Consider the following 25,262-nt stretch of genomic DNA (forward strand, 5'->3'; position numbering starts at 1 on the left):
CTTTTTGAGCACCACCATGATGCTGCAAGTGGAAAATTCCACATAAATAGCCAGGAGGGGAGAAGGAATGAGAATCTGGAAAATGGGACAAATGAATAAATGGAATCTTGCTTTAATTTCAAATACCCTCACACTCACAGACACTCACCAGTGTGATCAGAGATTCCTGGGGAAGCAGGAACCAATACAGGGAGATTGAACCGGAAATGTCTACACAAGCCTGGCCAATAGGGAAAAGGAGTGAATGGGCTGAGTATTAAGGTTAGGAAATAGTGAAGACCAAAAAACTGGAGGATGCATGTCCTATGCAAAGGACTTCTCAACCCCAGCCAGTCATCTCAAGCCTAATATTATCAAATTTTCAATCAAAGGAACTGGAAACACAGATTTTATATTCCTAATTTTTTTTTTTTGAGATAAGGTCTCTTTATGTTGTCCAGGCTAGACTCAAACTCCTGGGCTCAAGTGACCCTCCTGCCTCAGTCTTCTGAGTATTTGGGACTCCAGGCACTTATCACCATGATAGTTTATGCCTAATTCATTAAGCACTGTGAAATTCAAACCAAACATACCTATGGGTCAAAATGAGCCCAAAGAAGCATCTGGCAAAACCATGGGAGGAGCCTTTGCCCAATGTCCGATGGCCTCAGCTGTACAGAAAATTACTTGAAGTACAATGAGACCAGTTTTCATGCTTCCTATTGCCAAGGCCTTCAGACCCTGTCACCTCAAGGAGCCCACAGAGGCAAGCTTAGCAATGAGCTTATATATATGAAGAAAGCATTTTGCTGCTCTGAACTATCATAGATGTCACACATTTTTAACAAAAAGAATGAAAAACTACTAATACTATGATAGAATTCAAATGACAGTGGCTTATCTGCTGGACTGTCACAATTAAGTCACCTGTTAATATATGCCTGCCCCTAAAAATGCTAGTCACATGATGTTTAAATACTAGCTAGTGAGTTCTAGCTATCAAGTTTCAAGGTACACCCTTGAGCTAGGCTGTTGGCCAATTGATGGAGAAGCAATCTCTCTGCAGGCCTTACTTCCTCTGCCCAGTGCTAGACCAGGAGGAAAGGATACAGAGCTCTAACTTCAGGGTTGACCTAAGTATCTAGTAATGTCCATGTCTGATGATCTCCTCCGTGTTCTATGTTATTGATCCATGAAACAGAAGTTTTCATGACGACACATATATTCCTGGACTCATTTCTCTTTGATTTAAAAGAGCTAGGTATGCCCAAGGCCCAGGTAATGGGAAACCAAAAGGGAAGGCTATAACTGTACTGAGGTGCAACATGAGAACCTCACTCCCTTTATTGCAACAAAAGCATCTATTTCAAAAGCCTGTGTTCTCACATGAATCTCCCAGGCCCACAGGAGCACCTACCCCACAGCGAATGCGGTCCGGCTGTACCACCATCAGGTTCCCAGAAGCCTCCGTCGTCAGCAGACTCTGCCGCTTTGAGTGGTTCTCTTCTTCAGGCTCTGTGTCAGTAACTGAGTCACAGCCAGAATCTATGGGACAGAGGACACTACTGAATGGGAACAGAAGGAAGGAGAACTAGTGGGCTGGTCCTAGCCCACAAGAGCCCCAAATATTAACACATAGGAAGTAGCTCTGAATGTCAAAACCATCCTGAAGGGAATGACTCAGGAAGTCACAAAAGAGGACCCAATGGGAAAAGTCACCCACCTTCTAAGCCACAGGATAGGGTGACAGCAAGAGGACAATGGTGAAGAACAAGGATGGCAAGACTAGGCACCGGCACTGAGCTTCTGGAAGCTTCACCTCAGGACTTCTTGCAAGGCTCAATGGTTGTTAGGAAAGGAAAGGTCAAAAAGGGACTGACTACTTCAAGGTCATCCTTATAACTCAGAGTCAAGACTGTGCTGTCCAGAAAGCCATAACACTTCAGGGTCATATCTGGCCAGAGTTCCCCCTTTAGAAATGATGAGAAGCAATCATTTTCAACAAGCCTTAGATTAGTGTAACTGGGTTCTAGATCAGTACCACAATCAACACCTGCACTGAGAGAATTAGGACTCACACACATTGAGAACAGGTGAGCAGGGGTGTGCAGATGCATGGGGTATGGCACAGATGACATGATACTGAGAACCTATAAAGCTCTCAGGTAGGGGCTCTGAATCAGGATCCATCACAAGCCTCCTCGTGAGATTATGTGCAAGATTGTGTGTGTGTGTGTGTGTGTTTAATATACATGGTAAACAAACAAACAAAAAAGATGATCCACATCACATATCTTCAGGGAAATGCAAATTCAAACACTGACATGCTATTACACATCTATCAGAATGGTCAAAATCCAGAACAGTGACACCACTAAATGCTGGTGAGGATATGGAGCAACAGGAACCCACGTTCATTGCTGGTGGGAATGCAAAATAGTCCAGCCATTCTAGAAGATAGTTCAGCAATTTCTTATAAGACTAAATATACTTTTAGCATTCAATCCAGCAGTCTTGTTCCTTGGTATCCAGAGCAACTGAAAGCTTAGACCCATACCAGAACCTACACAGATGGTTATAGCAGCATTATTTATAACTGCCAAAACCTGGAAACAACCAACATGTCCTTCAGTAGGTGAATAGGTAAACTGTGGTATAACTAAACAATGCAGTATTATTCAGCACTAAAAAGATATAAGCTAACAAGCTACAAAAAGACATGGAGGAAATTTAAATACATACTCCTAAGTAAAAGAAGCATTAGAAGGCTACATTCTATATAATGCCAACTATATGACATTCTGAAAAGGGCAAAACTATGGAGAGAATAAAGAGATCAGTGGTTACCAGGGTAGGAGAGTACAGATTTTCAGGCCAGGTAAAGTACTCTGTATGACACTAGTTTGATGGATACATGTCATTATATATTTGTCCAAACTTATAGAATATACAGTACCAAGAATTAACTCTAATAGTCACCTTGAGTGATAACAGTGTGGGCTTATCAAGTGTAACAAACATACCATTCTTGTTGCTGGATGATCATAGTATGGGAACCTGTGTGTATGTAGGGGCATGGGCTGTATGAGAAATCTTTAAACCTACCTTCCACTTGATTTTGCTGTGAACCTAAAACTGCTCTAAAAAAGAAAGCATTTTAAAAATAAATCAATACAAAATAAAGGAAATAGTTGGTGAGACGATGACTTGGCACGTAGTGCTGGAAAATACTAGCTACTGGGGGCAGTGGAGGAGGGATGGGGTACTACTTAAATTCTTCCTAGTTCTTATAACTCCAAAATGAAATTTAGACGGATTATAAACTGAAACATACCCCGGCCTGAGGCGGCGGGGGAAGCAGACGTCGGTTTGGTGTGACACCATGGAGGGCGGCGGGGGCAGTGGCAACAAAACCACGGGGGGGCTTGGCCGGCTTTTTGGGGGCCAGCGGAACTGGTTACTCGCACGTGGATTTGGCCGGCATGCGCCTAACTGGTGTGAACCCCGTCTCCTTATTTAAATGTCGATCCACGATATCTCGTGCAGAAGTTGTCAAGCCGATCCTAAAATTCAGATGAAAATTCAAGGAATCTAGAATAACAATTTTGGAAAAGAACAAATTGGAGGACTCTTCAATTTCAAAACTTACTACAAAGCTACAGTAATTAAGACATTGTGATATTAGCATAAAGATTTGATCTATAGATCAGTGGAATAAAGTTAAAATGAAAAAATAAAAAAAATTAAAACAAAATAAAAATAAAATAAAATATGAAATTTTTAAAAATGAAAATGTGAATGAACATGTTATCATTGGTTTGGGAAAAGATTAATCAAACTGGAGAAATTATGATCTAAATGAACAATATAGACTTGATGACATGAATTTAAAACTTTGATAAACAATCAAAAAGGCAGAAAACCTCCAAACATTCATTATCTAATGACTATATAAATAAAATCTGGTATAGCCATTTAACATAATATTATTCTGTAATGAAAAGGAATGAAGTATTGATACATGCTACAGCATGGATAAATCTTGGAAACAGTAGTTAAGTGAAAGTAGTCATAAGAGACTATATATTATCAATTATAAATATTTATGCTCAGGATAGGCAAATCCATAGAGGCATAAAGTAGGTTAATGGTTGCTTCATGCTATAGAGTTGGGGGGGGTTAGGGGCATAATAACTAAAGGATATGTGACTTCTTTTTGAGGTGAAGAAGATATAATAAAATTTATTGTGGTGATAGTTGCACAAATCTGTGAATATACTAAAACTCATTGACTATACATTTTAAATGGATGAATTGTAAAATACATGAATTATATCTCAGTAAAGCTGTTAGTCCAATAGCAAATCACAAACTGGTCAAAAATTTGAAATAAATATGACAAGGGGCTAATCTCCTTAAGATATGAAGAGGTCACAGAAATCTTTTCAAAAATATCCAAAGCCCAACAAATGGACAATTACCAAAGGAAGAAATACAAATTACTTCTCCACTCAAAAAAAAAAAATATATATATATGTATAATTCATTCTTATATTCATCACAGAATAGAAATGAAAGCAACACATGACTATTTTACTTCTTTAAATTAAAAAACTATTTCAGGTTTTATCAGTATATTGTCTAGAGGTTACTGCAGGACAGATACCCTCACTTGATGCTGAAAGGTATACAGGCCTTCTGGAAAGCTAAATGCCCATATCCAAAGAAAGAGAAAGCCTTTACAATGTTCACACCTTTTGCCACATAATTTTACTTCCAGAAGTCTCTCTTAAGGAGCAAAATAACTGTTCAAAGTGTACATGAAGATAATGAACCAAGATATCTTTGAATTGCATCACTGACAAAACTGAAAACAACCTGTCTGAAAGAATATTAAAAACATTCTTTTCAAAGAGTTTCAAGTGACATGAGTAAAAGCATGTGAAGCAAAAAAAACAGGATATCAAATTATGTATCTTATACCACAGGACCTCAATTACAGTTTAAAAATGCATTTTAAAAGGTCAGAAGAGAATGTGTGGCTGGATTCTGCATGACTTTTCTCCCTTCCTCCCTCCTTTTCTTCATTCCTTCATTCCTTAAATGTATTTCATATTTTCCACAGCACTTACTTTGATTATAGGGGTGGGGTGATGAGAAAAGTAGCAACTGAATCTATTGGATAATCATCTTGTCCATGAAGCCCAGCTGGACATAAATGAGTTTGATCCTAACTGTGTCCTTGGCAGCTGTTTCCAGCAGCCACCTGGGCCACAAAAATGCCTCCTTCCAGCAGGTCCCTCATGGAGTGACCTTAGGTAGCTACTAGCAGTTCACTCATTTCAGGAAGCCAACCAAGATGCCATTCACTCTGTAAGGTGACGCTAGTAGTGCTGATTGACAAGCCACTGTGGGCTCCTTCACAGTACACTACAGAGAAGTCAGGGCATTGCAGCAGGGCCAGGGTGCAAGCACTTCAGCAGATTGCAAGTTTCCTTTGAAGGAAAAGCCAACTCAGACATAAACAGTGCTGAAACCCACCTGACTGAGTGGGATGATCCCAAACTTTCCCATTTGAACATGGAGATCCCTCTTTCATCCCTACCCAATTCCAGAAGACAATACATCTTGCTGAGACTCAAATCCTAAACATCTGCTAAAGGCATTCTGGAAACCAAGGCTCCTCCCCAGTGTAAAGCATTATTAAGATCCCAGTAGTATCCTAAACTGCAACCACTATCAAGATAAAGTACCACTTTAAAATTTAACAGTATCCACTCAGCTTTTATGAAGTCTAGAGAACCTCTAGACTCTCTGTACATCCAGTTTCCCCAAATCTCAACTATAAAGGGCGCATATGGCAAACACTTGAATTCAGTGGCAGAGAATTTGCCTGCTTTCTCTCATTAAACAGTAAGAAGAAGCTAACATGGTACGTTTCACCTTTGCCCTTGCTGCCAGGCAACTCGGTGACAAACTCAGTTCTTAACCCCTTTTACACCCTTGTCCTCCTGGTCCTGCCTTTTTCTCGTCTTTATATTGTGTTTAATTTTGAAGCCTGCTTCAAATACTTGGGGGATTCATTCAGTAGGTAAATCGCTGTCTCTCAAAACTGTGACAGAAGTCCTCAGACACCTTCCTTGTGAGAATTCATATTTGGGCTCTTCATTTACTTGATAATGCCTTTAAAATGAGATTTTAGAGTTTTTCAGATTATCTGGGTGACCATCACATTTTAATTGGGTCTTGCCATGGGACTTTAGTACCTGTATTTGTTTGTTTTTGCAATCATTTTGTGACTAGATCCTGCTATGCTAAATGTTGGAGGCTGATAAGAAAAAAAGAAAAGAGACAGGAAAATATGGAAATGAGGCATTTGTGCCTAGTGAACACAGATTTTCCTGTACACTGCTTTCAACAGAGAAATGTGGTGGGAGATCCAGGGTCTGAAATGCCATAGGGAGGATGCAACAAGCTTCTCTTTTCCCCCACAGAATCAGTAAGACCAGCACTTCTGAGCTGCATTTACATCACTGCTCAATAAACCAGCACTGTCTTTGACAAAACAAATATAACGGACTTGCCCTGTATTTGTCTCTTGTTCATTCATTTTGCTTTCAGAATTGGGAAAGAATAAGTATAAGGAGTTAAATATGTTTACACATATCTAAAGATCAAAATAAACTGCCAACACCAAAGGTTCATAATAGCTTATTTCCTTTAAGAAAGAGACTATATACATTATTCAGGTTTGTGACAAAGTATCTTTTTTTTTGGTACTGGGGATCGAACTTGGGTCCTAGTGCTTGTGAGGCAGGCACCAGAACCACTGAGATAAATCCCCGGCCCAAAGTATCAATTTTAAATGAAATGAGCAAATGGATGCTCTTGAACCAAAACCTAAGCCCCATGGAGCAGCTCATACTAGGTAAGAGGGCTGGTGACACATTCATTACTAATATTAATAATGGTATTGACGGAAGTTACCATTAATTGAATATTGTGTGAAACTGCTCAATAGTCTTGGTCTCAGTTATTCGTCACAACAACCCTGTGAAATAGGAATCACTATCTATTCTTGTTTTTTAGATAAAAGTTCTGTGCCTGGAAAGAATAAAACAACTCAGTAAAGGTCAAGCAGCCAGCAAAGGTGGAGCTAGAATTCTTCCCATGTGCCTCTGTCCTGCCTCCTTTCTGGATGCGGTCCAGGCCACAGAAGGCAGTGCCACTTGCTATTCCTGATCTGGCGCTGTGACTGCAGCTCACACAGCATGTGACTTGAGCTTCTTCCCTGATGCCCAGTGGCGCTCCTTGTGGATTCTTTCTTTGTTTAGGAATGCTATGACCACTACCAGGGCAAACAGACAACTTCTACGGATGGAGTTTAAGCCAAGAGATATTTAATGGGTCTGAACCACCAGAGTGCTGTGTGCCCCGGCAGACTCTGACCCGAGGCTGCATTCTTGTATTTTCCAATTAAGTTTTCACATCACAGTGCTTTCCACTTCTTGTAGTGTACACTGTCTGTTTCTCAGGTGGCATTTTGGAAGGCCGAGGTAAAGAAGAATGATGTTTGCTGATCTTTTTTCAGAGTACACAACCTAACTTTTCTTGTAAGGTATGCTAAACCTTGGGGAAAATATAAACAAATATTGTTCTTAAAAAACAACTACAAAGGTGTAGGGGTGGTGGGAGGGGAAGGGGAAAGGAAAGAAGGGAAAGGAAAAATTATGAGAAAAGAAAAAAATGGAAATGAAATCTGTGTAAATAGGGAAGAGTGGAGGGGGTGAAGGGTGCACAGGTAACGGGGAAAAAAATAAGAACCAAGATACATCATGTACAGGTACAAGCACCCAATGATAAATGTAAACATACTGTATAACTAAGATGTACCAATAAAAGAATTTTAAAAATATAAATAAAGTAAACTGACCGTAAAAGGGCAAAAAAAACCCCAAAGAAACAAAAACTACAATTGCTGGGCATGACGGTGCATGCCTATAATCCCAGCACTTAAGAGGTTGAGGTAGGAGGATTGCTGTGAGTTCAAGGTGCTATATATATATGTGTATATATATACGTATATATACATACACACATATATATGCATATATATGTGTGTATATATACGTATGTATACACATATATATATAATGAGTTCAAGGCCAGCCTCAACTTCATAGTGCGATTCTATCTCAAAAAGCCAAACAAACAAACAAAACAACCACAACTGCCATTTGCCAAGTATTTACAGTATTCCAGGTACTGAGCAAAACATAGCATAGATGGTTCCACTTTTAAAAAATTCACAACTAGGGAGTGGGTGAGGACCCCCTGGGCATACCCACCAGCTGCCCTCAGAGCCACATGGGCGCCTGCAACAACAGAGCCCCCCCACTGCCCAAGCCTCTGGCCTCTTGGCTGTGCAGCTACCTGGTTCCACACTACAGAGGCACACGGCAACATAAAAGCCATTGTCCTGAGCTGCAGAAGTAAACAACAGAGAGAGGGCCTCTCTCAGGCTCCCTGATGAAAACTGAAGCCCACAGGAAAAGTGAAGAGAATCTCTGCAATAAAGGCACACAAGACCACCATGCTTGGTAAATTGGAGGGATCATCACCTCCCATCGGAACCTGGATGATCTTCAGGGGAAAGGCAGCTGGAACCTGCAGTACATCCTTGCAGAGTTCAACCCTGCAGGAGGACAGGGAGCTTAACTTGGGACCTGCAGCCAGAAATCTGCCTGAATCTCATGGGTCTATGACTGACTTACTAAGACTCATTGACTTATAACTGCATACTGCTCTTCACGTTGTCTATTGTGACAGCAGAGACATACCCTGAAGGAGTCCCTTCACTTTTATCTTTTATTTGTTATTTTCAAAATTACTACTATTTTTTTGCTCTTATTTTTAATTTTTTTCTTCTTTTTCTACTCTTTCAAAATTTTTTTTTTCTTTTTTTCTCTCTCTTCTCTTTTCTTTCTCTCTCTCTCTCCCTTGCTCCCTTGCTGTTCCACATTGTTCTTCATCTCCCTTTGTGTTCCTGTTCTGGTCCTAATTCGTATTTCTTCTTTATTTTTCTTTTCTTCTCTTTCCTTCTCTCCCCTGTGTCCTCAGGCCTCACTGCTAACCTTCCCCTATCCTTCTACCTACCTATCCCTCCCTCCCCAATTCCTTCTAACTCCCCATTCTGAAGGGTAAAGATGCTATAGTGAAGAGCTTATTCACTATAAACATATGTTGAATTGGTCCTTGATTTTGATCTAATTCACATAGTTAAAGGTGATAGATTAATAACTACCACAAACTATCATTTTCTAAGAGGTTCTTGATGCTACTGTGTTGTTGACTGTATCACTTGGGCTAAGGTGTTGTGATTGATCTAATCAGTTGTCCTTCCTGGTATAATGAAAATGAGATAGCTGGGCCGGGGATTTAGCTCAGTGGTTCCACCTCCTGCCTTGCAAGCGGAAGGACCCGAGTTCGATCCCCGGTACCAAAAAAAAAAAAAAAAAAAGAAAATGAGATAGCCTCAGAGGCCCTAAAGAGTCAAATCCTAAAGACCAGCTATATCTGGAAGACACCTCTGAGAAGCAATCATTCCATAAGAGTTCTAAATACATCAACAAAAATACAATAAGCAACCTCAAAGTATCAACCCAGGAACTAAATCAAGGACAGTACCAAAAACAAAAATGAGAAGACATTTAAGTAAGGCACAAACTCAGATTTCCACTCCACAAAAGGCAAATTCTGGGAGAAACGAAGTGGAAAAGTCTGATAATCAACCACTGACAACCTGAACTGATAGCACAGGAAGTAACAAAACAGATGTATGAGGCTCTAGAAAAATTCAAAACAGAAATAATCTCCCAGATAAATACAGAGATGGTGAGCAGAGTGAAAGACATGATTAGAGGCTCTAGAACAGAAACAGATAAAAAAAAAAATAGATGAGCTCAGAAACACGCTGGAAGCCATGAATGCCCAGCATAAGAAAGAAATGGAAACCATGATCACCCAACATAAGAAAGAAATGGAATCCATGAAACAAATTCAGATATTCAGGAGATTAAAAACTCCACTGAAAGCATGCAGAGCAGATTAAGGGAATCTGAAGATAGAATATCAGATATAGAAGACAGGATTGGGGTTAAGGACCATGAACACACAGCTCTCTTAAAAATAGTAAGGGACCACGAAAAATCAATCCAGCGGCTACTAGATGATGCAAAGAAGAATAACATATGACTGATAGGAGTCCACAAAAAAACAGGAGAAAATACAATTGACATTAAAAAACTGTTCACAGAAGTAATAGTAGAAAACTTTACAGACAGAGGTGGAGAATTGGACAGACAGAGGTGGAGAACTGGACATACAGATAAGTGAGGCATATAGAACTCCAACTAGCCATGATAAAAAAAAAAAACCTACAGGCCGGGTATCTAGCTCAGCAGTTTCACCACCTGCTCTGCAAGCACAAGGACCTGAGTTCACTCTCCAGTTCCAAAAAAAAAAAAAAAAAATCTACACCTAGACATATAATAGTCAAGAACCCAGAAACCCAATAGAAGAACAAAATCCTACAGGCAGTTAGAGAAAAGAAACAAATCACCTACAAAGGAAAGTCCATCAGAATCATGGCAGACTTCTCAACACAAACCCCCAAACCAAGGAGTGAAGCCTGGAGTAAGTATTTCAAGCCCTAAAAGAAAATAACTTCCAACCTGGACTGTTGTATCCTGCAAAATTATCTTTCAAAATCGATGAGGAAATTAGATACTTCCACAACAAAGAACCCCTGAGAAATTTCATGAACACCAAACCAGCACTCCAAACAATTCTAAGCAGTATCCTAGAAAAAGACAATGAAGGTCACAACTCCATGAGGCCCAACAGAGGGAAGCCACCAGGCCAGGTAAGACACTAAAGAGAAAGGGGAAAAAAATAAGAAACAAAAGAGCCAACAACAGTAAAACATCATGAAAAGGATGAGTCAATATCTATCAATTATAACTATCAATGTTAATGGCCTCAATTTACCAATCAAAAGAAACTGACAGAATGGATTAAAAAGCAAAATTCTCCCTGCCACCATTCCACTGCTCCTAGGGCAGAGGAGGTGAGCCAATACCAGCGCCCAGGAGGAGGCTCCCCCACCATCATTCCACTGCTCCTAGGGCAGAGGAGGTGAGCCAATCCCAGTGCCCAGGAGCAGGTTCTCTGCTGCCATTCCACCTCTCCTAGGGCAGAGGAGGTGAGCCAATCCCAGTGCCCAGGAGGAGGCTCCTCTGCCGCCATTCCAGTGCTCCTAGGACAGAGGAAGTGAGCCACACGGGTGCCAGCACCAAACCCCCGCACGTGGAAATGAGAAGACACATAAACAACCCTCAAAAACAGACTTCCAGATCACCTACATCAACCCCAAAGGGAAACAAGATGAAACAATCTGATACTCAACCACCTGGACTCCCTGAATTGGCAACAAAAGAAGATCTGAAAACATGAAATCAGAAATAATTTCTCAGATAACAGCAAAGATTGTGCCCCTAGTGCATGACATGATTAATAAATCTAGAGAGGACACAGATAAAAAAATAGAGGATCTGAGGAACATGATGGAATCCCAACATAGGAAACAAATGGAATCCAGAAAACAGACGCAAACAGATTTCCAGGAGATTAAAAACTCCATCGAAAGTCTGCACAGAAGAATGAACCAATGTGGGGATAGAATTTCAGATATAGAAGATAAGATTGCAATTAGTGACCAGGAAAAGAAAAATTGCTTTAAAATTGTAGGGGACCACAAGAAAGCAATGCAGCAGCTGCTAGACGATGCAAAGAAGAATAGCATAGGACTGATTGGAGTCAATGAAGAAACAGGAGAGAGTGCAGATGACATTAAAAAAAACTGTTCACAGAAGCGATGGCAGAAAACTTCCCAAGCAGGGGAAAGAAATTGACATACAGATAAGTGAGGCATATAGGACTCCAACTAGCCTGGATCAAAAAAAATCTACACATAGGCATATAATAGGATTCCAGAAACCCAACAGAAGAACAAAATTCTACAAGCAGTGAGAGAAAAGAAACAAATCACATACAAAGGAAAGTCCATCAGAATCACAACAGATTTCTCAGTGCAAACCCTCAAGGCAAGAAGAGCTTGGAGTGATATATTTCAAGCCCTAAAGGAAAACAGCCTCCAACCCAGATTGATGTACCCTGCAAAACTATCTTTCAAAATTGATGGAGAAATAAGATCCTTTCATGATAAAGAGCACCTCAGAAACTTCATGAATACCAAACCAGCACTCCAAAAAATTTTAGACAATATCCTAGGAAAAGACAACAAGGATCACAAACCCAGGAAGCCCAGCAGAATGAATCCGTTGGGCGTGAAAAATTAAATGCAAAGGGGGAGAATCCAACAAAAAGAAATAGTCATGACAAGGATTTTTAAACTTTCAACTTCATCTCCCTAATGAGTGTATAATTCAATCTTGCTATTGTACTGATTAGTATTTTTCTGATTCTAGAGTTGCACACCTTTCCTTGTGCTGGCTATTTATCATCTTCTTATGTCTATTTTTTAATTGGGTTGTCTATTAATGAGCTGTAAGAGTTCTTTATACATTCTGGTCATAGGTAATATGCATTGTAAATATGGTCTGTTTAAGGACTACTTTTCATTTTAATGATGTCATTTAAAGTTCTAAATTTTGATGGAATCTCATTTATCAATTTTTTTCTTTTATACATCATGTTTTTGGTATCCTAGGTAGTTCTTGCCTACCCTAAATTCATAAACATTTTTCCTTTTAATTTCTTGTTAAAGTTTTATAGTTTTATTCTTTCCTATTTAGGTTCATAGATCCTTTCAAGTTATTTTTATGTATGGAAATAAAGGGTTGAGGTTAATTTTTTATATACGGATACCAGGTGTTCTAGTGCCATTTGCTGAAAACACTATCTTTTCCTCGGCTCTTGAATTGAGCTTATATTCTATAAAATGTTAAATAATCTTTCAAAACTCAGAGGACCATATATGTGTGGTTCTATTTCTAGATTCTCTGTTTTATTCCAATGATCTATATGTCTTTCCTTACGCCAATACTGCCTTGATTACTGTAGCTTTAGAGGAAGTCTTAAAATTAGGTACTAAGCGTCTTCCAGCACTGTTTTTTTTTTTTCTCTTTTTCATTTTACTTTACTAGGTCCTTTGTACTCCTACATAACTTTTAAATTTCAATATCCAATCCTTCATTTATAGCAAGTATACATAGACTTGAATTTTTATACATACTTTGTGTTTTCTAATCCTGCTAAATTCAAATGCAAGTTCTAGGGGCTCCTAGAGATTTCTTAGTATTTTCTCTGGAGATGATCATTTCATCTACATATAAAGATTTTGGGTCTACCTTGTTAATCCTGTCCTAATTGTGTCATTTTATTGCCAGACTATTTTGGTTTAGGCCTATGTTTCAAAGTTTAATGGACAGATGAAGAGTAGGCATATCTGCCCTTGTTCCCCACCTTAGGGAGAAAGCATTGTATCTTCTCCATTCATATAAGGCATTCTCGTTGGAAGTATGGAGTACATGTCTTTGATCTGTTGAGAAGGTTCTGTTCTACTTCTAGTCTCCTGATAGGTTTTACCATGAACAGCTGTGGAATTTAGTTCAATACTTTTTCTCCGACTAGTGACAGGATCATATGGCTTTTTCCTTTCCTCTGTTAAAATGATGACTTTGGGGGGTGGATCTTCCAATGCTGAACCAACACTGCCATCCCTATGACAAAACCACTTTCCATATACTGCCAGATCTGACTTCTAATTGTTTTGTTAAACAAATTTCTATCTATGTTCATACTTTTTTCTTCTATTATCTTTATCCAGTTTTAGGATTAGCACAATGTTGAGTTCCTAAAATGAGAGGAGAAGTGTTCCTTCTTTATTCTGGTTTGATATAATTTATCAGTTAAAATGTATATGAGCCTGTTGTTGTCATATAGGTAGGTTTTCAAGCTAGGAATATACTTTCTTTAATAGGTGCTATTCAAATTTTATATTTCCTCCAGAGTTAGTTTCATTCATTTGTCTTCCAAGGTACTTCTTAGAAGTTATCAAATTTATTTCAAAAAAGATTTTTATAATATGCTTTCTATATCCTTTTAAATTCTGTGAAATCTGTGGTAATGTCTCCTAGATCTTGATATTGTAATTTTAAAAATGTATAATTGATATTGTATAATAAGAAGTAAAGGACTAAAGGAGCAGGGAATTGGGAGGGGAAAGGAAAGAAGGGAAAAAAATATGAGAATAGGAAAAAAATGGAAACAAAGTCTTTGCAAATAGGGAAGGGTGGAGGGGGTGAAGGGAGGGCAGGGGAAAGGGAAAAAATAAGAACCAAGATACTCATGCAATGGTACAAGATCCCAATGATGTATATAACCATATTTTATACCTAAAATGTACCAATAAACTTAATGGGGGGGGAGCAAAATTCAGCAATATGCTGTATAAAAGAAACACACCTAACTGAAAAGGAAATTCATAGATTGAAAGTAAAAGGATGGAAAACAGTTCTACATGCGACAGAAACCCCCAAAAAAGCAAGTGTAGCAATCTTATTTGCAGACAATGTAGATTTCAAACCAAAACTAATTAAGAGAGACAAATACAAATCCCCCCAACTATACAAAGTAAATATTAATGGACATGAAAAACCAAATAAGGACTAATACAATTGTAGTGAGGGACCTCAATATCCCACTATCACAAATAGACAGATCATCTAGACAAAAAATTAACAACAAATTCTAGAACTGAGCCAAGCTATTGAACAAATGGACTTAATAGATGTTTACAGGGTATTCCATTCCACAAAATCAGAATACACATTCTTTTTGGCTGCACACGGGTCTTTCTCCAAATTAGACCACATGCTAGCTCATAGGACATGTCTAAGTAAATGTAAAAGAAATGAAGTTACCCCCTGTATATTATCAGACCATAGTGCAATAAAATTGGAGATCGATAACATAAGAAACCGCAAAACACCCACAAACACATGGAAATTGAATAACACCCTCCTGAACAACCAATGGGTCACAGAGGAAATTAAAGAAGGAATTAGACGGTTTCTACAAGTAAATGATAAGGCCAGTACAACATATAGGAATTTATGGGACACAATGAAAGCAGGTCTATGTGAGAAATTCATAGTAGTGAATGTCCATATTAGGAAAACAGAGAGAACTCAAATAAATAACCTAATGCAGACCCTCAAGCTCCTAGAAAAAGAAGACCACAACAAACCCAAAGCTCATACAAGAGGGGAAATTATAAGGATCAGAGCAGAAATCAATGCAATGGAGACTAAGAGAACAATACAGAAAATTAATGAATCAAAGAGTTGCTTTTTCGAAAGAATAAATAAAATCAATAAACCTTTAGTCAACTTTATCAAAAAAAGTAAAGAAAAGGCTCAAATCCATGCAATTAAGAACAAAAAAGGTGAAGTCACAAGAGACCCAGCAGAAATTCAGAGGATCATCAATACCTACTTTGAGAACCTGTACTCTAATAAAATGGAAAACACAGAAGAAATGGACAGATTCCTAGATACATATGAATTGCCAAAGTTAAATGAAGAAGATATAGAAATTCTAGACACCCCAATTACAATGAGTGAAATTGAAAATGTAATAAAAAATTTACCAACAAAGAAAAGCCCAGGTTCTGATGGCTTCACTGCTGAATTCTACAAGATATTTAAAGAAAAACTATCACCATTACTCTTTAAACTCATCAAGGAAATTGAAAGGGAAGCAAGGCTTCCAAATTCATTCCTGGAAGCAAGTGTAACTGATTCCAAAACCAGGGAAAGACCCAACCCAAAAAGAGAATTACAGGCCAATCTCCCTAATGAACATAGATGCAAAAATCTTCAACAAGATACTGGCAAACAGAATACAGAGGGTCATCAAGAAGATCATACACCCTGACCAAGTCAGATTTATCCCAGGGATGCAAGGATGGTTCAACATTCGTAAATCAATAAATGCAATACACTATATTAACAGAGTCAAAGATAAAAACCATATGATCATCTTAATAGATGCAGAAAAGGCATTTGACAAAATCCAACACCCATTCATGATAAAAACCTTACAGAAAATTGGAATAGAAGGTCTTTATCTCAACCTGATTAAGGCTATCTATGAAAAACTAACAGCCAACATCATACTAAATGGTCAAAAACTGAAAACTTTTGTGCTAAAATCAAGAACAAGACAACCATGCCCACTATCACCACTCCTGTTCAATATAGTTCTTGAAATATCAGCCACAGCAATTAGAAAAGAGAAAGAAATAAAAGGAATAAAGATAGGAAAGGAAGAAGTTAAACTATCATTATTTGCTGATGATATGATACTTTACATAGAAGACCCAAAAAACTCAGCCAAAAGACTTCTAGACTTAATTGACAGATTCAGTAGAGTAGCTGGATATAAGGTCAACACTCAAAAAACAATAGCCTTCTTATACATAAATAGCAGACTCACTGAGAGAGAAATTAGGGAAACAATTCCTTTTACAATAGCATCCAAAGAAATGAAATATCTAGGAATCAATCTAACAAAGGAAGCAAAAGACCTCTACACTGAAAACTATAGCACTCTAAAAAGAGATCAAGGAGGCTATAAGAAAATGGAAAGACATTCCTTGTTCCTAGGTAGGAAGAACCAATACAGTGAAAATGGCCATACTTCCAAAGCTACTATATAGATTTAATGCAATGCAGATTGAAATTCCAACAATATACTTCACAGAACTACAGAAAACAATCCAAAAATTAATTTGGAACCAGAAGAGACCTAGAACAGCAAAAGCAATTCTAGGCAACAGAGACATGGCTGGGGGTATCACAATCCACAACTTGGAACTATACTACAAAGCTACTGTGATAAAAACAGCGTGGTACTGGCAAAGAAACAGACCCGAGCAACAGTGGAATAGATTAGAAGATGCAGAAACAACTCTAGGCATACTCAGCCACCTCATCTTTGACAAAGGAGCCAACCACCCTCATTGGAGGAAAGATAACCTATTTAATAAATGGTGTTGGAAAAACTGGATTTCAACCCGTCAGAGATTAAAACTAGACCCAGACCTATCACCATGCACTAAACTAAGATCCAAATGGATTAAAGATCTACATATTAAGACAGAAACACTAAACTTGCTGGAAGATAAGTTAGGTAGAACTCTTGAAAACATTGGCATAGGAAAAGACTTTATGAACAAAACCTCAGTAGCACGGGAACTAGTACAAAGACTCAATTGAGATCTCATCTTATCAAAAAGCTTCTGCACTGCAAAAGAAACCACCAACAGAGCTAAGAGACGGCCTACAATGTGGGAAAAATTTTTTAGCAGTTGTACCTTAGACAAAGGACTGCTATCTAGAATATAGAAAGAACTGAAAAAAATCAGACCCCTTCCAAATTCAAAAACCCAGTTCAAACATGGGCATCTGAAATGAACAGACATTTCTCAGACAATTAAAAGCAGGAAATAAATATATTAAAAACATGTTAAACATCACTGGTCATTCGAGAAATGCAGATGAAAACAACACTGAGATTCCACCTCACCCCAGAAAGAATGGCTGCTATCAAGAAATCAACCAATAGCAAATGTTCTCGGGGGTGTGGGGAGAAAGGAACCATTCTCCATTGTTGGTGGGAGTGCAGACTGGTGCAACCACTATGGAAATCAGTATGGAGACACTTCAAAAAACTAGGGCTAGAGGTCCCATTGACCCAGCTATTTCCCTGCTGGGGATCTTCCCAAAAGAATTAAAAGAATCATACCACAGCGATATATGTGCACCCATGTTTATAGTAGCACATTTTGTAATAGCTAAAGCTTACAAACAGCCCAAGTGCCCATCAACTGGAAACTGGATAAAGAAGATGTGGGGTTTTTTTATAAAATGGAGTACTACTCAGTCATAAAGAACGAGAAACTAGAGACATTTATAGCTAAATGGATGCATATTGAGGCCATACTCATAAGTGAAATAAATAGGACACACATCTAAATACCGAATGTTTCTCTAGTGTGAGAAACTGAAAGTGTAAATAAGAATTAAAATGATTAAAATGAGGCCCGGGGCTTTAGCTCAGTGGTTCCACCGCCTGTCTCGCAAGCGCAAGGTCCCAAGTTTGATCCCCGGTACCAAAAAAAAAAAAAACTTTCCTTTTAAAATAAATTTACCTAAATTATAAACATTAATTGACTTAAAGAAAATATTACTAGCACAACAAAAAAATAGGGAAGTAGATAGCAGAGAGTTACATAATAGCATGAATGTAATGAATGCGATTAAATTTTATACTTAAAATTGGGTTAAATGACAAATATTGTTAGATGTATTTTACAAGAATTTTTAAAAATTAATAATGTAGTATACCAAAACCCACTAAGTTGTACACTTTAAATAGGTGCATAATACTCTGCATTATATAGTGTGGCAATTGTATCTCAATAAAGCTGTTTTTTAAAACAATATGACTGGATGTGAGGGTGATCTGGCTGCAACATCTCTCACCCCACTGATCACCACGGTTGATTCAGCTGATCTGGCTAGCTAGGCAGGTGTCCCCTTCCTCCCTCACAGCTCCATGTGCGTCCCTCCCAAAGCTGTGCGTTCAGTCAAAGAGGACAATCAAAAAAATATGAGTATGGTATAAAAATAAGCCAAAAACCATGCTGGTGCTTCACAAATGACTGAAGATTGGGGAAAACTGCACTGTGCTATACTGTTGCTGTTTTGTTAGATTAAATTATTTTAAAATTTTTTAATCAGGTAAACTGAAGATGGAAAGGCAGGAAGAAGGCCTGCAGCATAAACATTTCTTTAAGTTATGCTTGATGAGGAAAAAGAAAGTGAACAGAGAAGGAAACTAAGAAGATAACTTTCAACTGAGAATTAGAAGCTTTTCCACCAACATGGTCAAAACAGGAATGAAAGAGAACTGGTCACTGGGCCAGGCAGGGGAACATGCACTTCAGTTCTGGATGAAAAGGAGAAGGGGCTCATCAATTGTGTCAAGACTTCCAGTGTGGCTGATAAATGCAGGGACGAGGATTCAAAGAGCTCTTAGAAGACGGCAGAAATAAGTAGCCCAGCAACCTCAGTATTAGGGATCACAAAAGAAAAGACTACATTCCCTCTGCATTTGCATCCTGGGTCTGTGACCCATATTTAACCTGTGGCAGAAAAGTAAAAAGTTGCCCAAGGTCTGGAGAAACTTCTAGGGGCTTTTCAACTCAGGATGAAATTTCTCAGCTGTGTGATGCTCATCCATCCTACCTCAGTCAGGATGACAAAATCATGAGACAGATATTTCTCAAAGCCCTGAATAAAATGTTCAAAACCTGAGCTTTCTATGAAGTTTCTTTATCATGCAGCAAGTGCCCACTGAACATGCACAACATGTCCCAGCACTCACCTGGTCCCCATAGGAGAATCCAAGAGTTGAGGACTCCAGTCTTGGCCTTTATGGAGCTTAATTGAATTGGGAAAGGGGGCTCTACATGAAAACTGAGAGAATGCTGGGATACTCCATCATCCAGCACTAACCTGTACCATGAGACTATAAATTTGACCAAATTAGGTGGACTAATGTTCCTAAGTGCTTAGAAAAGTACTGGCACATGAAAAATATAACAGAAGTTAAAAGAAGTTGAGAAAAACTTCAACAGAGAAAGATGTTTTGTTACCCTATGCCAAAGAGTACATGGGTACTGAGCATACCCTTTAGAGAAAAGGGATATTTTCCATTTAAATTAATAAAATAATTCATAACTCATCCTTGTATTCTCCTGTCAAATATTCATCAACAATCAACCAATTACAAATATTCAAAGCCTATCTCAGGTCACCCAAGAAATGCAAGATTGAGAAAATGTTTGGCCTTGCTAATATGGGGGAAACCACACAGGAGAGCTGGAAGGGCTTTCCTGGCAGATGGTTAAAGGCAGTAACGCCTCAGGGCTGCAGAAAGCAACGTGGAGGCATGTACTAAATAGGGGCTATTATGGGAGGGGAAGTGAGCTGGGTCTCTGAGAGGACCTGAAAGGGAAGCAAAGGGGTTTGGAGACCTGTCAACAAAAAGATACTCAAGAGAAAAGGAAATTCTGTAAAATATAACTTGAAAATGCAATTTTATTTTTCTAAATGTTATATAATTGTCTTTGCTTGTTTTTAAAAATAATCCTAGAACACTCAAGGAGAACATATCAAGTCTTTTGTAAAGTCTGGTTAGAACTGCGAAGAGAAGTGGCTGACCACCCCATCACACCCTGAGCAAGCTCTGCCCAACTGGTGACGAACAGTGTTACCAAGCCAACATCCTGTTCTATTTGCTTTCAGGAACAAGTAAGAGGCTATAATAAACTGATACTTCAAAATGTAACAGAAGAGGGGGCCAGGGGTTTAGCTCAGTGGTTCCACTGCCTGCTTTGCAAGCATAAGGTCCCGAGTTCGACCCCTGGTACCAAAAAAAAAAAGTAACAGAAGGATGGCTTACAAAATGTTGAGAAAACCATTCCTTTTTTTTTTTTTGGTACTGGGGATGGAACTCAGATCTTTGCACTTGTGCACCAGGCGGCAAAACCACTGAGCTAAATCCCCAGCCCAGATAACCATTCTTAATTAGAGTCTAAACATTTCTCCTGCTTACACTACATTTTTCTTGTTAACATTCACTAGTAGTTTAGAAATTCATTGTCCTGGCTATTGTGGTGTCTTTAGAAAGACAAAGAGAGACCTCAAGCCTAGCCCTGTCCCCAAATTCTAAATGTATGGACCCAAGTGAATTAGACTTTCCACCACTGCAAATAAATGGGTTCACAGGGTGGGAGGTGAATCTCTTGTAATGGTGGGACTTAAATCTTGAGTTTCAGTAACCCCTCTGCCCTGGCTTCCTGGCAAATATAAAGGCTGCTTTTTCATTTTAGTCATCACCCACAGGTCTGTCTTCACTCTTATTCACCCACTTTGGTTAATGGGTATTGAATTTCCCATCCAACTAACCCCTTTCACTTACAAACCTTCCAAGAGGAAAATAAGTACCTCCAGTGAGCCCCAAAGTCAGGCACAGCCATCAGACAGTTAAGATGGTCAGTGGACTGTCAGGATTTCACCCACCAAATAGCTTATTAGGATTAAGGTCAGGGAAAGAGTAATCCCAGCACTCTGGGAGGCTGACACAGGAGATTTGCAAGTTCAATACCAGCCTAGACAACTAATGACTCAGGGAGAGCCCGTCTCAAAATTAAAAATAAAAAAAGACCTGGGGATGTAGCTCAGTGTGAAGGCCCCCAGTTTCAGCCCCCAATACCGAAAGGAAAAAAAAGCCAGGAAAGAGAGAAGGTATTTAGTAGTGTTAGAATGAGCTAATTACCTATTAATCTTTGTCCTCACTATCTTTATCATCCCCATCATCCTCATGGTGCCAAAAACATAAGGCAGAGTCCTAAGGACTCATTCCTAATTCAGTTTTTGAGTAAACTCATGGTGGCCACTCTGCCTCCCTGGGGACAAGACAAAAGGAGTAGGACAAAGACCAAAACAACTCCTCCCACAATCCCATCCTGGCTTCCTGAGGCCGGCAGTGCTGCTAACGTTTGGAACTTGAGCAGACTCACCTGTCACATCCAACCTGCCTTGCCATCCAGAGGTTTTGTGCCAGCTGCAGATTCTTGAAGTTGCCTGGTTTCACAACACATAGGTTGATTTGCAGCACTAGGCAGAAGGTTCTGGGTCAAAAATCTACTGTACATCAACCCAAGACTTTTGTAGCTCACACAGACAAGGAACTGTTTTTTCTGCATTCACCAGGTAATTCACCCAGCCCTCCTGAAGGTATATACAGTTCAAGAATAAAGGAAGCAGGGCAGCAGGAGAGGGGACCTCAGTCCTTTATGACCTTTATCCAGTCCCCATCTATTTGCTCTAAATGAGCTATTCAAAGTGTTACGTTGTTTTTTTTTAAAAGCAAAGGATGATGGCTCTTCCCTTCCCCTCCCCAACATACTCTACTTGCTCTTCAACTTGAACAAAAATAGCACCACAGTGGAGGCTGCCATGACAACCAACAGAGCAAGCGCTCAGCCTTGTCCACAGAGGATAAAGTCTGCCTGTGACCTCCTGGTTCTCTTCTAGCTGGGCTTGGGGCTAGAGTCTTCAACCTTACTCCAAGTTCAACCTACTAGAAGCTTTCCTGAGTAGCAGAGTTGTTCCCTCTTCACCCAAGAGCTGAGGCTTATTTGGAGATCTCACTGCTGACAGCCTCAAACTTAATGTGTTCTTGTTTGTTCCTTCCAGTGCCCCCAAGTACACTTGAAAAAGGTGACCCTTTCCACTGTGCAGATGGAACAATGGAGGCATGGGTATATGGACTGACTGGCCCTGGGCCATTAGCTGCTGGCTTAATCATAGGACCACATTTAGAAGTCAGTGTTCCTGGCCCCAGGTCTGCTCAGCAGAACAAGAGAAGGGGCAGCTGTTCTCAGGAAATGTGCCCCAAAGAGGGAAATGATCCTGCTGGGGAGGGCTGCTTCCTAGCCAGACTGAGGTCCCCTCAACCCATTTCTAGTTTATAATCCTGGGACAGGTTAAGGAACAATTTGCTTCACCACCAGGGCAAATGGGTTTCACAAAAGCCCACCTCTGTCCTCAACTGGTGTCTCTGGAACTGTTCTAATCAACCACAGGCAGACAAAGGAGCATAGGAAAGCTTCCTTGACCAAATTTATCAAGATCCTAAAGAAGCATTGTCCCCACAGCCAGGCCCAAGAACAAGCCTTCCCATCAGGGTTCCCAGTCAGGAGGCCTGCAGACCCCTATTCTGTGGTTCAGGAAACCCCAGTGTTGCTAACAAACCAGAAGGTACCACAGCCCCCGTGAAAGGCTTCCTCTTTCTTCATCTGTTTCCAACACTTATAAATGTGCTTCCTCTCTCTATGTAAATTTGCTCTAAATGGCACAACACAGGCTTATAAGGAGGCCATTAATAACTGGTCTTTCAACAGGCTTTTCTTGGTTTCTTGGTTCAGGAATCAATTCTAATCCAGACAGACAATGACGTCTGGACTTGCTGGTGTAAAGACAGACAAATGGGCTTTGTTTGGGCCAGGCCTTGTAAATGTGGTTTATTTTCACCCAGCCAAGAAATGAGAGGCCAAAAGCAAGCTTTAATAATAAAACCAAGCTTAGGAAATTGAGGAGAAAATTTTGTTTCTTTTGTGCCTCTATGATTCAATCATTAAACTTCCAGGAAAGGCTCCACTGTGTTTACTTTCCCCCACTCCACTGACCTTAAGCATTCTGACCAGCTGAAACCAGGAAACTGGCCAGTCAGTTTCACTTTCCATTTTCAGAGAGGGGACTTTCTATCTCTCATTCCTCACTGGAAAATGCTGTGCTGGCTTCCTGGCATGGTCAAGGCCAGGTTGGGCATGATGATCCTTGGAGAAGGACTTAAGGAAACACAAAACAAGATGGCACTCCAAACTGCTTCAATAATTATGGTTCAAAACTCTAACTCCTTTAGTCCAGGAGTTTCTGACTGCTCTGACAATAAAACCTTAGCTATCAAAACATGATATTTCTGGGCCAGGGATTTAGCTCAGTGGTGCCACGCCTGCCTCTCAGGCGCAAGGTCCTGAGTTCGATCGCAGATACCAAAAAACAAAGCAAAACAAAACAAAAGACAATATTTCCTAGGAACATAAACATAGTTGCAGAGAGATTTTGGAAAAGCACATTTACCTAAACCATAGAAGACTAGATTAAGTCCTATCTCTTGGCAGTATCAGTTTCCCCTCCTTTAAATGAGAATATTGGGCCGGGGATTTAGCTCAGTGGCACCATCCCTGCTTTGGAAGTGCAAGGTCCTGAGTTTGATCCCCAGTACCCAAAAAAAAAAAAAAATTCCTCTGTAAAATGAGAATATTTATACCTGCCTGGCCTTCTGCACAGGCTTATTGGAATTAACTGATAAACATTCAGAAGCCCTTTGAAAATTGAAAAGGGCTTGGCAAAATTAAAGCAATTAGTGTTGTTTATCTGTTGGCCAAATTGTTCTTCCACTAGACTGTGACTTCTTTGAGAGCAGATTCTCTAAGTTCATTCATCTTTGTATCCCCAGAGCCTAGAATATACTGAGAAATCAATAAATGCTTCTTGCATGAATGGATGAATCAATGAATGAGATAAGACTAACCAACTAAATTATCAGCAGGAAAAACAACACCATCACCACAGGGAGGTCCACTGCAAGGCCTCCTGTCTGGAGGCTTTTAGTGTGGAATCTGGAGAGAAACCAAAAACTGTCTGACCCGCATAATTGAACCAAGCTGCCCTGAAAATTTTGCATGGCATCCTATGTTAGGCCAAGTCTTCTGAGAGACAGAGGCTAAAATGACATTAAACATACAAAAATGTTATTAGGCAAAGTACCTGGAACAGAAACTGGGAAAAGAATGATGGAGAACCTTGTGACTGAGCTGGGAATGAAGAAGAGGAAAAGTGAAGGTTAGGTGTAAGCATCCTAGACCACTGAGCAGTCTAAGGAAAGTTCTGCGGATCTGTTAGGGAGTCTTCAAATTAGCATTGGCCATTGGAGAGGTTCATGTCTTCTGGGAAAGAATTCCTGACATGCTCAGTTACTGGTGGAAGCAGGCCATGAAAAGCACCACCTGGATCAAATGCCATGAGAGATCTGGAGTGCGGCACTGGGCCCTTGGTCAGTTCCACTCCCAGCAGCTGGAGAACTGTAAGACACATTCTCACAGCGTTACCACGTATATGCCAGCACTGAGGGGTTTAGAGTCGAGGATACCTGGACTGAATCTTGACTCTTACCAGGTGGTTACCTTGAACAAGTTACTCAAACTTTTAAAGCCTCGTTTTCCTTATTTATAAAATGGAGATTATAATTCCTACCTCTCAGAATTATTATTGTTAAATATGGTGTCTGCCAATAGTAAGAGCTCAAGAAAAGGCAGCAGTCATTCTTTGAGTATTATCATTGTTGTTGTTGTTGTTGCTAATGATGTACTTCTATTAACCTTAGAACATGAGGTTCATGTTCATGCTGGTCCCCATTGTTGCATCCTTATACTGTAGCTTCTTAATGAGGCCACCACAGGGACATGGGATATACCCTAAAATGATGGTTTGGCAGTATCA

General features: G+C 39.6%; 1 protein-coding gene across 1 annotated transcript in view; it reads right to left on the reverse strand.

Annotated features, from left to right (window-relative positions):
* The window catches only part of Pik3ap1 (phosphoinositide-3-kinase adaptor protein 1), a 137,479-nt gene that overhangs the window by 72,935 nt on the left and 39,282 nt on the right, over positions 1–25,262 (reverse strand). Inside the window, exon 3 of the mRNA XM_004838578.3 lies at positions 1,397–1,524. Within this exon, the coding sequence (XP_004838635.1) occupies positions 1,397–1,524 (128 nt within the window). The remainder of the gene's footprint in view (positions 1–1,396; positions 1,525–25,262) is intronic.

Source organism: Heterocephalus glaber, unplaced genomic scaffold, assembly GCF_053883595.1.
Source record: "Heterocephalus glaber isolate CG9 unplaced genomic scaffold, H.glaber_assembly_v1.0 deba00001497, whole genome shotgun sequence".
Classification (NCBI taxonomy): domain Eukaryota; kingdom Metazoa; phylum Chordata; class Mammalia; order Rodentia; family Bathyergidae; genus Heterocephalus; species Heterocephalus glaber.